This window comes from Sinohyriopsis cumingii, chromosome 8 (genome assembly GCF_028554795.1).
Source record: "Sinohyriopsis cumingii isolate HCF-2022 chromosome 8, ASM2855479v2, whole genome shotgun sequence".
Classification (NCBI taxonomy): Eukaryota; Metazoa; Mollusca; class Bivalvia; order Unionida; family Unionidae; genus Sinohyriopsis; species Sinohyriopsis cumingii.
In genome coordinates, this window is record NC_142968.1 from 94,349,860 (window position 1) to 94,367,965 (window position 18,106).

General features: G+C 36.2%; 2 protein-coding genes across 3 annotated transcripts in view; one reads left to right on the plus strand and one right to left on the minus strand.

The window, feature by feature from the left end:
- The window catches only part of LOC149794166 (deoxyuridine 5'-triphosphate nucleotidohydrolase-like), a 42,694-nt gene extending 24,631 nt beyond the window's left edge, over positions 1–18,063 (minus strand). The window contains exons 1-4 of one of the 2 annotated variants that reach the window (XR_016422973.1): positions 17,825–18,063; positions 6,513–6,604; positions 4,871–4,915; positions 3,578–3,652 (exon numbers count right to left, since the gene is read on the minus strand). Coding sequence is in view for 1 of the 2 variants with exons in the window: in XM_089968266.1 (XP_089824392.1) it covers positions 3,578–3,652; positions 4,871–4,915; positions 6,513–6,604; positions 17,825–17,925 (313 nt within the window). In the remaining variant the exon portion in view is untranslated. The remainder of the gene's footprint in view (positions 1–3,577; positions 3,653–4,870; positions 4,916–6,512; positions 6,605–17,824) is intronic. The other variant, XM_089968266.1, reaches the window with a different exon arrangement.
- Positions 1–18,106, plus strand: part of LOC149794165 (protein KTI12 homolog) — a 145,258-nt gene that overhangs the window by 74,129 nt on the left and 53,023 nt on the right. The gene's annotated exons all lie outside the window — the stretch shown is intronic.

An 18,106-nucleotide genomic window follows, 5' to 3' on the forward strand; every position in this document is an offset into this window, starting at 1 on the left:
CCCCCCCGACTTTCATCAATATTTGCGAAATGCCATGACTTTTCATGTTCAGGAAAAAAATTATCAATTCTCCTGACTTTTTCCCAGTAGCGTGGGAACCCTGTTCAAAACATCACCTCCTTCAACACCATTACTGGTCAGTAAACGCCAAAATGAAATTGACATCTAAAGATGTTGGAAGGAAGCCATTTTGGGTTTTATAAGTAGCCCGTATTTTAACCCTTTCAACACTATGGACTGGTTTACCGGTCCAGGGGAAGTAAGTCCCCAAACACTATGGACCACTTTACCGGTCTGGGGCAGTGTTCTTCTATAACGTTATAGTACCAGACTACACAAATTTTGGGATACCTCTAATAACTTTCTACTTGTAATGTAGATATTATATTTGGATTATCTCGTGAGTTTAGCTTGTATACAACTAGAAATATCGAACAAAGTAGACACTTTTAACGACTCTTCTGAATGGTGAAATTTGTATCAAAAATGGTGGAGTTCGAAGCGAGTTCAGATGAGAGTGAAGTGTCAGATGATTTTGACCCTGTAAACTTGGATGAAATGAGAGAAGGCATCTGGAGAGGCAATGGAATGCGTTTGTGGGTGAAAGTGATGACGATGAAGAGGACTTTGAAGGTTTTGAACCAAAGGAAGCATACGTGCCCTGTGCTTTTGTTTGGTCCAAGTTGGAAAACCAAAATAATTTGTTTCAGTTTTCTGTTTGAGTTGGACCCACCGGAGTGCTAGATGGCTCCAGGAAAGCTTCAGAATATTTCCAAATATTTTATTCAGATGAAGTTTTTGGAAACATTGTCCATCTGACTAATATGAATGTGACGATCAAACTTGCCAGAGGCGACACAGGTGTGTGGATAGATCTCACCTTGGATGAAATCAAGGCATATTATGAATCTTAATCATTATGGAGACCATGAAATTTGCCAGGGATGAATTGTATTGGTCGGAAAGTGATAAGCACTGGCTTCTGGGATCCAAAATTGGCCAAGTTATGTCCAGAGATTGATTTTTTCAGATCAGATGCTACCTGAACTTCAGTGATGACAGGTGTTGCAAATGACAAACTGCATAAGGCGAAATATTTGTTAGACCATTTAAGACATGCATTCCAGTCTGAATATGTCCCTCACAAACAAGTTACAGTTGACGAATCAATGGTACCTTTTAAAAGGAGACTGAGCTTGTAACAATACATGAAAGATAAGGCAGTTATGTTTGGAATAAAGATATGGGTTCTGGCAGATGCACTGACGTCATATTGCTATAATACTGACGTTTATGTTGGAAAGGGCTATGAGATATACACCGAAAATTTCTATACAAGCCCTCACTTGGCTGATTACCTGTACCAACGGAGAACATACCTGTGTGGAACAATAAGAACAAATCGTAATGATTATCCTAAAGCCCTGGTACAATCAAGTGCTGCTGCTAGAAGAATGTGTAGAGGAACATCAGACTGGCTCATGAGTGGGCCATTGCTAGCATCCTACTGGAAAGACAATCGTACTGTCTACTATCTTTCATCATGTCACCGACCAGTAGCAGATCAAACTACAGAGTGGCGGAATAAAGATGGAACAAGGACTCAGCTTCCTTGTACACATGCAGTGACAGATTATGCCAAATATATGGGAGGTGTGGACAGGTTAGATCAGAGCACAAGACTGAATAAAGAAAAGAAAACCATGCGATGGTATCATCGGATAGAGATAAAATTGAGAGTGTGTGCATTGTATAATGCCTTTGTCTTGGAGGGTACAGTTGTGGATCATAATCCACCCGGACAAAGGGCAAGAGACTTCTTGTCATTTCACATGGATGTAGCCCATGAGCTGATTGGAAATACTGGTCAAGTAAAAAGAGCCTTCAAAAGATCAAGACAACTGAACATTGATGAAGAAAGACTGGATGAAAAAACACAATGACCTGTGCCAAGTGGGAGTGCTGACAGACTATGTGAAGTCTGCAACAAGAAGCACAAAAACTACAAGGCCATCCATCCAGGTGTGTCTTTGACATAATCCCATCAAGCGCTCAAAAACTACACTGATGTGTGACAAATGCAAAGTTCCACTGTGTGTTAATGCCAGGAGCACCTGTTTTGTGGACTTTCATACAAAGGTGTATTACTGGCGTGAAGACTTACCTGTGTAGTCTGCAGGTGACAAATGAATAAATATTACATGTACAGACATTATAAATGCTAGATTCTTTTATAAATTCAATTATTATGCTGGTGTTATTAGTTTTATTTTAGTTGACGATAAAAAGAAAAACAGCTTTGTGAAATTTATTGTTTTCCTCCTAATTAACTTTAACTAGAATTTGCCAAGCTTATACCTGCCAAATACCTGAAAGAAAGACTTGTGTTGCTACTGGAATTATTCACGAGTACATCTAGGAGGTAAGTAGATAATTGTATTTTACCTGTTGTGTTACCTGTTTGTACCTGTATTTTAACAGTTGTAATAGATATGCATATTTCAGTCAATCAGTCATAAAATTTGATTTTTAACCTTTATTTTGACACCTAATCCAGCCAGATACCTTTAAAATTGGCAAAGTTATGTTATTTCAAAATCTACAAGTCATTTTGCTTTACAACTCCAAAATTACTTAGTGTTGAGGACTCTATGCTCCCAAAGTTACTTAATGATGAAAGGGTTAAGGAGCAGTAAACCTTTGATGAATGAAAGGTTAAAACAAGGATGGAATGCTTACTCTCACGTACCCATGTTGGCCAAATCTGAGACTAGAACCCACACAGAGAGGTGATATGGCAGTGATCTGTAATGGAAAGAGCTTTAGACCACTCAGGGCCCCCCTCAGCTATGTAAACAGTTGCCTACTTAAACAAAAACATGTCAGGACAAGCACTACGAGACCTCTACAGACAGCATAGCTTACATTGTGACAAGACCTTTCGTTAAATAAAAATTCTGCACTGTGTATATGTTTTGTTATGTGCAACTTAATTTGCTGGAGTACTTGCACATCACTGCTCTCCAAGTGTTCAAATTCATATAAAATGTATGCAATTCATGTGCCTGCAACATCTTTGCTGACCTTGAAATGTATAGTGTTTACCCAAAGTTTGGTTGAGGTACATGATGTAGAACTAATGTTACTGTGCAGCAACCTTGTGTCCTTCCAGTCCTGTGATCTTCTCATATGATCCTCAAAGCAACGGACTCCTTTAACACAAGTGTGGGTTTAATGCTATTTTCAGTATATGATAAGCTGTGATGGAAGGACAATAAAAACCCTGGGACGAAAACCAAAGAGCCACAACAAACTACTGGCTAGCTTTCTCTCATACCCATACTGACAGATTCGACGATGACAGACGTGAGAATCTAGTGATCTGTCAACGTGAGCTTCTTAGACCACTCAGCATGCCAAAGGTAGATTAGGTACAACCAAGATTATGATGTAGAAATATTACACACTCAACTTTGTGGGAACTACATAAGAAAGCTTGTCTTCAATTGCAAGAAAATCAATTCAAAAATAGAGAATTTTCAAAAACACTACAATAAAAAATTAAATGCAACCTTACCTTCAAAATCTGTGTCTCCGAAGTTAAACAAGAGGACGCTTACATTTCCTCTATAGTCTTGATCTACGACTCCAGCTGAAAATAGTTTCAAACCTTACATCAAGATCTGAACTTGAAAAAAGTTATTTTTCTTCTTAATTTGTACAAAAAAATAACATGTAAAAAATTTATACAGGGATCACAGTGGGCTTCACCAAATGCCACAAATTGCAATTTATATTCCTCAATGTCAATTTTTATCAGACATTATTGAATGTTTAAAACTTGTATATACAAGCTTGAGTTTGGAGTGAAGAAATTCAGAGGCATCATGAATGGAAGCTGCAAACTTGATATAAAATGCACTAGAATTAATAAAAAATAATAATAATACTTTATTCAATAATTTAGGCCACCATCCTGTATTACAAATTCAAGTAAATATAATGTGCACCAGTCTAAAGAAGATAAATATGGCATTCATCACGAGTATAGATACATAATTTCCAATAATCGGTGCATTTTTTTATATAACCATATTACTATCTCTAAGTATATTATTCAACATTTGTCTGAGTTATCAAAGATTGCAAGATGAAAAGCCCAACTGATGTAGTAAGAAAGTTTTCTTATAATTAATATATTGCTAGGACTCGTTAGGGATACAAATTTTTCTACAGATGGAAAGAGATAAACAACTTCATTAAGTATTTATTTCTTATAGGGTCATTAAGCTGGACAAACACAAAGAAAATGGAATTTATCTTTTACCAAATAAACATTATTTTCTCTGCCCTAGTTCACAATACATATTTATCTCAATCCTGCTATGCCTACATGTCTCCATTTTCAGTGTATGCACTGAGCATCTGAAGTTAGCAAATAATTTCCTAATACCATAATCCACGTGAGGTATTTTTCCAGTCCTAATTCAGTTTTATACATACTATAATACCCACATTTTTGAGAGTTATATTCACTTTGCCAGTTTTGTAGTGTTGAATCCTTATTTCTTTTAAAAAATAGTGTGAAATTTGTTTTGTCTCCAAAATCTTGATTTAGCCAAATATACACAAAATCGAAACGAAATAACACGTCTTTAACTATGGCAGCCCAGGCAACAGGGTTAAATTCATATAATAGTTTCAACAGTAAATAACATTGGTATGGGTATTGAGTTGAAGGGATGTGTGTATATCAGCTGCTGGACTGGTAGCAACACTCACAATTTGTCACGGGCAGCCAACTGAATACTAGACCTTGTTACAGGTACATACCACATGCACGCTTGAACATGACGCTAAAAATTCTTACCTCCGACATCAATAAAGTGCTTAGCTGCCAGACCTGACCGTGGTGCTGAAATAAAAAAATTCAACATACAAACTATAGCTAGATTTCCATGGAAATCCCTATACTTTTTGTTACACAACACCATCCACTCCTGGTTATTTAGAAACTGCTTATGGGTATATGGATGGAACACTCTTCACTCATTGGTTTAAGGACCGCTCCAGTTGAATAGTGGTTACAGCGTCTGCTTCGGATGCGGGAGGTCGTGGTTTTTATCCCCGGACAAGTCATACCAAAGAGTTACAAAAATGGTACATACAGCTGCATCACTTGGCATTCTGCATTAAGAGGTTAGTGTCAGGACTGGTCAGCCTGGTGTCAGGATAATGTGACTGGGTGGGACATCATGCTACATATCTGCGGCATGATGCCCCAGTGCTAGACATCACTATAAAGTGCCACATTGCAGACATCGTAGCGATGTGACTGAAAAATTGTTAAAGCTACGTTAAAAATCCAAATAACAGGACATCACACCATCCACTCCAGCATGTAACCCTGGAGTAATGTGTGATGTGTAGGAAAACTAATAAAAGACCATTGCCACGAGACCATCTCCCTCAAGACCAGATACAAAGCACAAAGTACTCCTTGTATATCGGAGTGACCTCTAACAAGAGACCACTTATTGTGACATTGGCGAGTCAAAAAGTCAGTTCTATTGGTGACATTTTAGAACCAAAATACAATGAGAAATATTTGTTAGATTGTTGACAAACTCATCCAACCAGATGCAATGCACACCTGCCAACCCTTCAGAGTCTGTGTCAGTAAGGCAGTTGACTATTTCCAGAAGATTTACCAATTTTCAGTAAGGCATAACAAAATACAAACTGCACAGCTGGAAAAATTAATTAAAGGTTTGAAATTCGAAACATGCAACAACAATAAACATTATATTCAATCATAAAGTTTGTAAAGTACATGTAGACTTTATTTACCACTAGTACAGTTTGAAACTTTAGTTCCAAACCTGATGCAGCTCAATGGCTTGTTGCAATCTCTCAATTTCAAAAATTCTAAAATCAACAGTATGATCAAGCAGATGCTTTGCATGAACAAACAGGTAGTTTAAAGCATCTGGGATGTTGCTGTAAAGATAGTCTGGTTCCTGGACAAATTTCACTAATTCTAACATGAAACCTGCATCTAAATCAAACACATATGAACCGATAATTCAGATTTTTTGACAACGATAATTTTTCCAGATTTTACTTTGAAGATGCAAGTCTGTACTTTAAGAGTAATTTTTGTAAGACTCACTACAAAAAGGGTTGGCAGGTATGGCAATGGCACATCATTAACCCATTTCAGACTGGATATGATTCTAGTTAAATTGCACCGTTCAGAAAGGATGTAATAAAATTCTTTAAAATGTACAACTCGCATGATATAGCATGCCACAATCAATCCAGTGAACAGCTTGATTGACATTTTAAACATGCATGGAATGTGAATCAATGCAAGTTTACCATGTGGTGGGCCCATAACCACCAAGTAAGGTCATGTACATTATACACCATTAAATTTCAATCTTATTCTTCTAAAAATGAAGGTATCCCAAAATATGTCTTTATAAATAATTACATTTTCAGTTCCTTACCAATACGTCCATAGCATCCATCTGGCAAAGCAATCTGGATGTCTGTTTTGATGCAGGCTTTCCCCCTACTGGGTACAATACAATCATAAGCACTGCAATGTAAAAAAATTTGTAAATCAATCGTCACACAAAATAAAAACAATAATGGTGAAGGCACAATATAGGTGGTGTTTAGGACTAGGACTATTGGTTGACTATGGGAAGCTTAGGTAAACAGTTTAATGAAGTAATCTGATTTATTGTGGAAAAAATTATTTCCCCAACATAATTAAGTAAAATTTACTTTTCGTATCAATCCCCTTAATGCATGAAGTGATGGTTCTGGCATGCATGTGGATTTAACCACACTGAAATGGAACCATATTCCAATGGATGTGTCACCCATAATCATACAGAATATGTTACAGGGATTTACAAATTATTAAGTTAGCTTATCCCGAATAAGCTGACTGGAAAATTGAGCACATGATTATATATTCCCATGTTTCAAGAAAACACAATTTTTAGTGATCTTTGAAGGAAAAAAACCCCAGCTCAACAGCTTGACTGTCTAAAACATTTATATTTGAGCACTACCTGACAATGAACAAGCTATTGTAAGCACAAGAAAGAAAAAACTTGCTAAAATAAATGGTGATTAAAAGCAATTTATGAAATGCATTAACATAAATTGGACTGCTTATATTTAAATGTTTACAATGAAAACTGCAGATAAATATACGTAGTCACAAGTTTTTCCTTATGTTCTAATTGCTTTGTGTATTTCAAGGAAACAGATTACTGACTCTGATTTTGGAAATTATATTTTGCAATGATCCTTTGCAACTTAGGGCTGTTCCAGTAAAACCCCCGGGGATGGCACTTCAAAAAAACTTCTGCAGGAGGTTTTGTTTCGAACTATTTTGATTCTGACAGTGGAAGGTTGGTTAGGAAAATCACTTCTGTTGTGGGTTGTGTTAACAAAATGAGAAAACGCTGGTGGGGTTGTCAGAAGAAGAAAAAACCAAATATATATTTAAAATCGCATCTAACCCCCTCCTAGCCGTCTAATGTGAATAAAACATTGGGTCAGAAAATGATGCCAGTACAAGTAATTTGTACGAATGTGCATACTTTTAAAGTAGTGATACACGTTCAGCAAATTACGTCAACATCGCAGATATAAAAAAATGTGCTTTATGCAGTATACAATTTTTTAATAATCTTTTAACTTTAAAAGTGCATTTCGCGACGTAATTCGCGCTGCCATAGCTATCTCACAGCACTTGATGCGACATCCAGAAATATGGATACTTCAGTTCGATGTGAATGGCTGTTAAACTAAATTTGATTGGTTCACTGGCCCTGGAACAAGCATTTTACGGAGTTTTAGCCTTACTTTCATCGTGGAAGTTTTACAAATGCGTGTTTCCAATAAGGGCCACACGGGAAACCAAAATGGTTGAATCACAACACTGTCTTCAGATGATGTTTTCAGTTGGCAAATACTGGCTGGTGATACCTATGATGACAATAAATTTCATGTATATCGGTCTGTTGGAAATTGGGAAAATGTCACTGGAAATACCAGTGTGTGATTTTGAGCCCAAAATTGATGTTGAGCGCGAGTCCGATGTACGTGTTGGATGGACAATATGCCAGTTATATTTATTCAAGATACCCATGTCTAAACAAGCAGATTATGGGAATGTTGGACTTAAAACCCTAATACAGAATTATAAAAGAGAAAAATCTGGCATAAGAGGCAGCAAAACACTGATATTAGGAAGTGAATCTTTGGCAGAGTTCATGTAAGTGAAAACTGACAGAGGTCTCGGAAATGCTTATAATCACGCGTATTTGGATGCCAATATTTTTATTTAGGTGGGCGGTAAAATTCAAAGACTTGCCAGTCCTGCTTCAGTCACCTGCATAGTGGGAAAACGTGTCGATCAGTTAGCTGTGCTGATATTTACGACGACAGAATTTAGTGGTTTAAAGCACCCCACCCCCCACCATTATAAGAGTACATCAAAAGAACATGCTGCAATAGCTAAGCGACAAGATCAAAGGCTTTGACTGGGAACTGGGTGGGAAAATCTACTGATAATTACAGTGCTTGAATTCAGAGGCAGAAATACCCAGAGATGTACATGTGGTCATTTATAACAGTACATCAAATAAACAACTTTAGCTTTCATTTCCGAGTGTAACGGAATAACCAGTGCACGTGACCTCGCAATCATGACATGTTGAGACTTAAAATGAGTATTTTGGGGTTCAACGGCAAACTGACAAAGACTGTAATGAGATTCAGGAGAGTGCTAAAGTTGCTAGAACTGATAGTTTGGAAGGGACAGTAGCCAAGTGTAAGAAAGTGTGTAATGCCTAGCTTAGTGCTTTGAATAAGACCTTCCTTGGAGCGAAAAAATTCAGACTCACTCTGATGGACAAGCAAGAGCTATGTCAGTGTTATAAAGAATGTAGAAATTAAACTCTATGGCAACCAATAGTTCTTATAATTTGCATAGTTTTCTGGGAGGGAACTGCAACTTTTGCAGGTGGGACTCATATTTTTACCAAAATGGGAGCCATAGACTCGTAGTTTTAAAATCATAACGAGACCTCAGGTTGAAAACTTCTTTTTGGAACAGAGATATCCAAGAGAGAATACCCCTGGGGCCATACCTGTGAGTTGAAAACTGTATAACCATAAAGAACAGTAACTTGTTAAGCTAGTTATGCATATGCATTTCAGACAGCAGTCAATGAAAGGAGTTCACAGCACAGAATAATATTCATACACAGAGGAGGATCATATTAAATTCAGAAACAATTAACAGATTAATGCTCATAGGGAACATCAGAGAATCCCCATACAACATAATTAAGTGTGTGTAGATCTCTAGTTGGCAGAACCAAAATGGCAACAAAAGAATAAAGAGACAAACTTTTATATCATGCAGATGTATGACCAAATTAAGTACATGCTCTCTATGTGCAAATATTAAATGATATTAAACATAAGAGACTGACTGATCTGTGTAAACTCAAAGCAAGATGGATAAAATTTGGCTTGTTTGTGTTCAGTTCTTCCTATGTATACTTTGATCATGGTGGTATTTTCTGCAGACCTTTTGGCACTTGGTTCTAAGCCATCATTTGGTATTTGTATTACAAACTGGATAACTAAAAAAAGTATATTATCTAGTACACTACATTTTTAAGCGGTGTCATTAACTAATGATGAAATTGATGAAAAAATACTTGATGTCATTCTGACATATGGATTCGTTACTACACAACCAATCTTGTTCATCCTGATTCTTTTTTTTTTACCATCTCCTTTAGTCTTACTGGTACCAGTGCTTTTAATAAAATTGTCTCTTGCAATCTAAATATTTGTAATGATGTGTTACTGTCAAAAGGTAAAATGTGCTTAGTGTTGTAAAATTTAAAACTATTAATTTGCAAGGGACTAAAGTAAAAAGTGGGCAGAAATTAATGCATATTACAGTGTTGTTAGAAACAGCAAAATAGTTGTACAAGATGTATTTTGCAAAATTGTAGAACTAGCGCTTGTATTGTCACCACATATTCTACTTAAATAATAATATCATTATTTCTGTATATTCCTATCAGTATGTTCCCAGTGGTAGTAATTTTCTGATCTGATGTTCATTTCATGCGCAATTTTTACACATCAAGAATTCTCACAGTATCATTGAAAAACAATATAATTTGCACCAAATTGAATTGTTTGAAAACAAATTAAGTTTTTTAGCCCAAAAATCACTGAAGCTACGAGTTCTTGCATTAAAATCTCACATTAAATAACATTTGAAGTAGCCACAATAGTAGTTTAGGATGCAACTGTACTAATTTCACCTTTGGAATATCCAAATCTTGAATGTGATGGAGGAACATAGCTCCAAAATAAACACATCAGTTTTAGAACCTGTTCACTGACTATGAATCAAGCATCCGAGTCCAAATGAATTGTTAGAAATTTTTTAATTCTTTTGACAACATCGTAATTAGATGTCAAATATGGAGTAAGCCAATGGTTTTTATGCCATCCCAACCAAGACCCCACCACAACCACGTGACCATGCCCAATTACATCACAGTAATAAATACGATACAACTAGAGATGACATCTCTTCAAGAATTTTGATTTGAGCAGAGCTTAACAGTGGAACAGTAAGAAAGAGTGACAGACAGTCAAGTGTTAGGGAGATATTTAACAATGGCTATTCCTCCCGCCACCACTTCCTCATTGGAGATCACACACACACACAAAACTTGGAGTAAATCCTGAAATCCTGGCAGCATCCCTGCAGGGGAGATAACTTAACTATTCGATTTTATTTGTCTCTGGTTATCCCATGGTATTTCTGTTACTTGAACATTATCTTACAGTGTGTCCAGTCAGCATGGTTGAAAAAGGCTTACAACCATTGAAAGTTGTTAAAGGACTCGTTATGACAGATGTGAAAGAATGAGAACCATACTATAAATCAGTGAAGCTAAAATAGAGTATATATGGGTTTGACTGTTCCTGATTGGTTGATAATGAAAGATTTTAGTAAAAACAGCCTTTTGGGAGCCTGTCGTACTTGTAACTGAAAAAAGTGAGGGACATTGTTTTATTAACATAATTTCCGTCCTTTTACAAACCAGAGTTTGGACGATTCATTACTGAAGTCAGCAGCTGACTCTTTGGTGTAGTATTGAAAGCACACATTTCAAATTTGTACAGGTCCAGAAAATGGTGCGGCTGTTATGGTTTTCTTTTCACAAAAGCTGCCGTCATAGATGTGTCTATACTGATACAAATTTGATCATGAGCACTCAAAATTTTATGTTACTGAATTTTAATATCATGGTGTTTGCACAGGTTTACAGTGGGAACTGAATTAGTACAGAGAGTCCTGAACTCTTGTGTTTTGTGCAGAAATATGGAATCCAAGCAGAATACATCCAGAAATGTAGAGGTTTTCAATCTTGGATTTAGTCTCCCCATTGCGTTTCACACTTATATTCACAGAACATCTGTATAGTAGTAGGAAAAGTAATTGAGAAATTTAGATACATATCATAAACAAGACAAACAGTATGGGGGGGGACAAGATCATAAGAACAGGCTGGAATGGAGAAGTATAATAAAAACAATAATGAGTAGAAGTCTGCCTCTTTTTTATGTGTGCAACATTATCCTTCTGGTCTCAATCAGTATGGCTGGAAAAATTATTTGGCAAATTGAAAAATCTTTTGGCAGATTATGATTATACACTACTTTTGCCTGAGAGATGTGAATAATTTTATTTTTTGGCTTGTTGATTGTGATTGATGCTCAGTTCAAATGCATCATTGAAAAACATTGATGCATTCACATACTTTGTTACAAATATTTATTACAGATGCACATCTCCGGATATTGGTGAATATAGCTTGAATAAGTTATAACAGTTCTAGTTGGAACAATAAACATTGTCAGCGAAAATTTAAAATGTAAACTTTTCGGCAGTGTGTGATGCAGGATTTTTGCTCAAGGCTTTTCTATCTCATATTCTCACCATGAAATATTCACTTGTACCAACTGAAAATGACTTTTTGGTAACTGTCAGAAAGGCATAATTGATGATATTCAAAGGTCTACAAAAATTACTTTAGTCAAAAGTTATAAGCTCATACAGCTGTGGCAAAAATGATTGACTAGTACATTTGCTGCTGTTGCCACAGTTGATTTGTTGGTTTTTTATATATTATTTTTTAACAATATATTAGGTGGAGGAAGAACCCCAAAAGACCACCAACCTAAATTGGTTGATCTGTGTCACAAACTCACTTTGTGAGATGTGCAAGTGATGTAAAAGCAAGCACCTTAGTACACTTGGGCACATGGAGCCTGTGTTGATTTGATGTTTATCTCCAACAGCCGAAGTCTTTTAGACACAAGATTTCAGGTTTCAGTAGATCATTATGACCTTTACACTATTTTCAGATGAAGAGAATCTATATATGGCAGCAAGTTTTACTGCTGAAGAAAATCCAAGTCCTTTTGAGACAACAAACACCACTTATGTAGAACCACTGACCTTCCACAAGTAACTGGCAACATTCTCATTTACACATTGGAGGCAAGTAATCACATGACAAGCATCTTGTACCACTGCCATGGAAGCCCCTTAGATCTGTATTACAAGACAAGCATCTTATATCACTCTGCCATGAAAGCCCCTCAGGCCATAGGTACAAGTCTCATATGAAAGACTAGAAGTGGGAGATAGAACCTGTGACAACTGGATTTAAAGTGCAGAATGTTACTGCTAGGCCATCAGTGATGATGATGATGCTGTTGACAATACAGTTAACTGCAATGACATTGAATTTAAGAGCATTCTGGGAAAAATGATTCCTTGACTTTCATCCATTTTTAAAAATCTAACTTATGATATAAAAATGTTTGACTTGATATATTATTTTATAACTTTATATTAGTCTTGTAACAAGGCATAAAAATAAGACATCGGTAACTGAAAAAGATGTTCTTACAAGAAATGATATAGTGTAAAAGTAGACAGAAATAATGCAACATCACTTCCACAGGCATCAATGTTTTTTTTCCCGACAAATCATGTATTATAAGTTTACCAAAACATTTATTGAAAAAAATAAAAACAAGGAAATCATAGAATCTGACAACACATTTAAAGCAATACAAGAGTTAACTATTATTCTAATCAAAAGCAGCATGCCTGAGAACAAAGAAAAATAGCAAGACAGTGATCACTTTAGTAAACTCAGTTTAAGTAAGGATACAAATTCATGATTCTGTATTAGAATAGAAATATCTATTATAAAATCTGTATTCATAGATGTTAAATTAGTAGGTATTAAGGGACTGATCAAAGACATCTACAAATAATAAGCCACCATGAAAATTTGTGATTTCACAGTATCAGAGATATACTTGGCTGACAAACAAACAAAAGATTGATCATAATGAATGAATACAAATAAAAATATGCAGTAGATTATATGATCTGTAAGAATTCAGTATATTACCTCCAGCCAGCTGTCATTTGAATCGCTTCTGTCCCCAACCCAATATTAAAATCGCTTATACCGCCCACTAACCCATAGCCAGAAATTATGTTACAAAAATATGCTTCTGTAGGGGGCAAGGTTTTTTAATTAAAACATATCTGATGGTGGATCATAATTTTTTAAACTTGCTTCTGTTGTGGGTTGGTTGAATTTGAAAGTGCCTTCCTCCCAGGGGGTATGTTTTACTGGAACAGTCCCTATCTCAATTTAGATCATTAGTAATGTTTTTCTGGCAAACAGAGATAAATAAACGCATTAAAATATATACACAAATAAACAGAAAGGAATCTTTTGGAAATGAGAGAAAGAGTGTTGTGGTAAAATATCTTAAAAATTAAAAAGCAAGGAACTTAATTATCTTAACTTCAATTTTGTTGCAGTCTATTTTAACATTTTTATTTATCTACATTATCAATCAAGCGATCATGCTGACTGAAGCACAAAATCTCACAACGTAGAATCGAGTCCCTCAATGAAATATTACATAAAGTTGCTGTGCCTTTTATTCTGGGGAGTCTTGAATCACTTTCATGTCATGCTGAAGTCGGCAACATTCATGTAGACAATTGTTTTGACATGCCAACTTTTGAGAATGATTTTACATCACATGTTTTGATAAACTGAATTACATGCCCAACAATAAAAATTTATCAATCTATCATAATTATGTCAACATCAGATGATAAATATCACTTTGTGTGTGCTAGGTTTCCAGGTGGCTAATCTTAAGGAGACATACCATTATATAAGTAGTTTCCAAAACCAGGTTGCAACCATTTCCTGGGTTTCATTAGAAAACAAGGGGTGGTGGTGGTGGTTTAATGCTGGAAATGCTGTTGCGTTGGAAAGTCCTATTTATTGTTGCTGTTGTTAGGAACCACTGCATTACAACCAGACTAGCATGAGATTGGCATAGTATTAAAACAACCTCGAATGTGCCGATTGTGCAAAGTCAGCAATTTGGGCAAATTTAGTGCTCACAAACTGCCAACGGCCAAGTTAGGATCTGAAAGACTGAATCCTGTATACATCCAAACTGGATGCAAAATTGCCACCAGATAATTTCATAGCAGACTTGGGCCAACAAAATCAGTAGCCAGTACACCTGAGCAGTTAGTTATATAAAGTAAATTTTATATGAAAGTTTTATGAATAGAAACCAAGTGAGAAATAAACAGTGGTGACTTGTCTCTGATGGCCACTAGTGAGTCTTGGTAAATTGACCAACTAAATTTCCATCAAATTCTCGCTCCAGCTATTCCCATATGCTTTAAAACCTTTATGTAAATTTTTCGTGTCATGCTCTCTCAACAACTCGGGATGCCATGTTTTGCAAGCATGCTTCTTCTTCCATTACACGAAGATTCATTTAAATCTTTGACCAATCAGAATACAATTTATGAGTCATGTGCTAACTAATATATGGAACAAATAATTTACAAGGGTCATTGCAAAATGGGACTGGACAGACCATGATGATACAAGATTATATCAAGAAAATCTGATTCAAGTCAGGAGAAAAGCTGAATTCCACTATAAAAAGGAGAAAATTCATGTCTAGTAACAATGCCAATAAATGGCAAGAGATTAACTAAATTGATCTTGTATAAAAGTTAGTAAAGTTCAACATTTTATAAAAAATAAGCTATTATGTGGAAGAGAAACAACAATGAATAGATGTAATGTTTACAATGTCTTGTTTATGGGGAAGAATTCTTAAAGAATTTAGAAACAGATTATGCACCAGGGAATTTCTTGAGAATGCTGTTCTAGCGTCAAGTTCACACGATGGCAGACCTGCCAACCCTGATGAGTCAGTCTCAGTAAGGCAGTTGATTTTTTCCCTCGAAGATTGACCAGTTTTCAGTAAGGTGTAACAAAATATCAATAACTGCTATTGTAAAGCTGGAAAACATAATTAAAAGTTTGACGCATCAACGATAACCATTATGTTCAACTGAAAAGTTTGTAAAGTACGCATAGACTTCATTTACCATTAGTAGTTGCACAAACTCTAGTTCCAAACCCTATGCTTGTTGTTGTTGGGTTTAACACCATATTTCAGCACACGATAGGCTACGCATGGCGGCCAGTATTAATGGTGGAGGAAGAACCCAGGAAAACCCTGGGAAGAACCACCGACTCATGAGAAGCTACTGGCAAGCTTTCTCACATACCCACACTGGCTGAATCCTAGACTCAAACCCACGCAGACAGAGGTGAGATGGCAGTGATCCGTAACGAAGAGCGCTTTAGACCACTCAGGGCCCCGCAAACCCTATGCAGCTCAATGGATTGTTGCTATCTCTCAACTTGACATAATTCTTGGAAATTCTTTTCCATTTCACTTGACGGCAATCATATCTCCTGCCACAAGTCATACTCAAATTGGCCTGTGACATCCAATAAACGTAATTGCGTCATTTCCAGCTTTTATTCACAAGAATCTGAATACTCCTTTTTTGTCCATGTCGATTATTAATACTCTTCTAGAAGCTTATATTACCTTTCATCTTAAACATGCATCGCTTTCTGGACACCATTTTTAATAACTGTAATCAAAAGTTTGATCATGCAGACGCTTCGCATGAACAATAGTTGCAGTTTAAAGCATCTGGGGTGCTGCTGTAAAGTTAGTCTGGTTCCCATGACTAATTTCACCAGTTCTAAGATGAAACCGGGATCCAAATAAAACACGGATGAACCAATTATCCAGATTTTACCGGTAATTTTCGTAAGACTTCTTGCAAAATTGTAAGAGTTAGCAGGTGTGGAATAGGTAGCAGACAATATTGTATGTGTGGGACAACTTCTTGCAAAAATGGAAACTTGGATAAAGATGCAGAATTTCCATCTTTAATATAATGTATATATTTGCATGAATCTAAAAGATCTATAGTAAATAGGATTTTGCAGGTTACAAGTTTAAGGTCATGGAGTGGGTATTCATGTTGACATTTAGAAATCATATTTTCATATGCATTTTGAGTCGAAATGCAAGACATTTTTGTAAACTTTATGAATATCACTTTCTTATTTGACTCAAAATAGCACATGATCCAATATTTACAGAAAAGAAGTATTGTTGCGCAGAATTGGCCAACATGTAGTCCTACATGTAAGACCCAACGCTGATATTTATATTTTGGGCGTCAGGGTCTTACAGCCTAACAAACGGTGCTGTGTAGTGTTTTGATGTTGACTAACATCGTTTCGAAAGTAAAAATCCACACAACTGACAACTAAAATAACAACGCTTTTCTACAAAGTAAAGTTATCATGTTTTAGTCTTTACTTACTCTGATGCCTTTTCTCTAATAAATTCCAATTCTCACAGAAGAAATGGACCCGTTCTCAAGTTTCTTTGGCCTACATTTCAGTTGGCTGCAAAACGATGAAAGCCGAGAACGCCGAAATCGGGTTAAGTTGGAATATTTTTTAACGAAATGAATAAAAATATATTATGCCTATTGGAACTGTAAGCAAGGGTCGTTTCGTTCAAGAAACAGATCCCCAACATGAACCTACTTCAGCATACCTCAACTACCGTCGCATTGCAACAAATTTAAATGTATGTCAACGGAATGTGAAAATGCATCCATTTGCTAGTGTCATATTTTCATTCCACCAGGATAAAGACAGCACAGTAAGGATATTAATTACACATCAATTAGTGGAAGAACGTCAATATAGGCTGCCAAGCGTGTCTGATGTTCCTAAACTTTTATTACTAATTCCGATGTCAATGACATCAGAACACACTAAACAAGGCCGTTATTTGGATAGTAGGACACTGCACCTAAACAAAATCAACATGTGCTACGTCTTACATGTAGGACTAGGCCGACATGGTGGTACATATACTCAATATTTTCTATTAGGAACAATAAACTTCGACATCAAAATGCTTCAGTTAATAATAATCTACTTTGCAAACTTGCAAATAATAATTCTTACTATTATTTTGGAATCGCCGTTTTGTCTGGTACCGTTTCGCGACAAACCCTATTGTAATTCTGGAAACCCCTCCGCCCAGCACTTGCATACGGGTCTGTGCTGGGTCACGGGTTTCACAATTTAATTATGAAAACTAGTAAAGGTATTAGAGTTGAATTAATACGTTAACCAAAACGACATGCATAACAGGGCTGACTTTTCATATTGTGGGATTACTGCAATACAAATGCCCAAACAAGGTGGGGAAAGAAAACCATTTAAACCTGTACAAATCATAACCAGCTGCTAATTTTGAACCCTTCGTTGGTATGAATGCGTTGTTTGAGAGTTTAGCAAAGCGAAGGAGAGCAGTGTTGACGGGCATCTTGCGGACTTTCTTCTCAGGCTGTTCACGTCTGAATGTGTCTGTCCTCTTCAGCACTACCACTGAGCCCTTTAAAAAAGGCGCCAACAAGTATTAAGCGGGAAAATATTATATTGGCCCAATTATTAGCCTGCATATTGAATAACAGCATACACCGACTTTAGTTGACAACAAGATATAG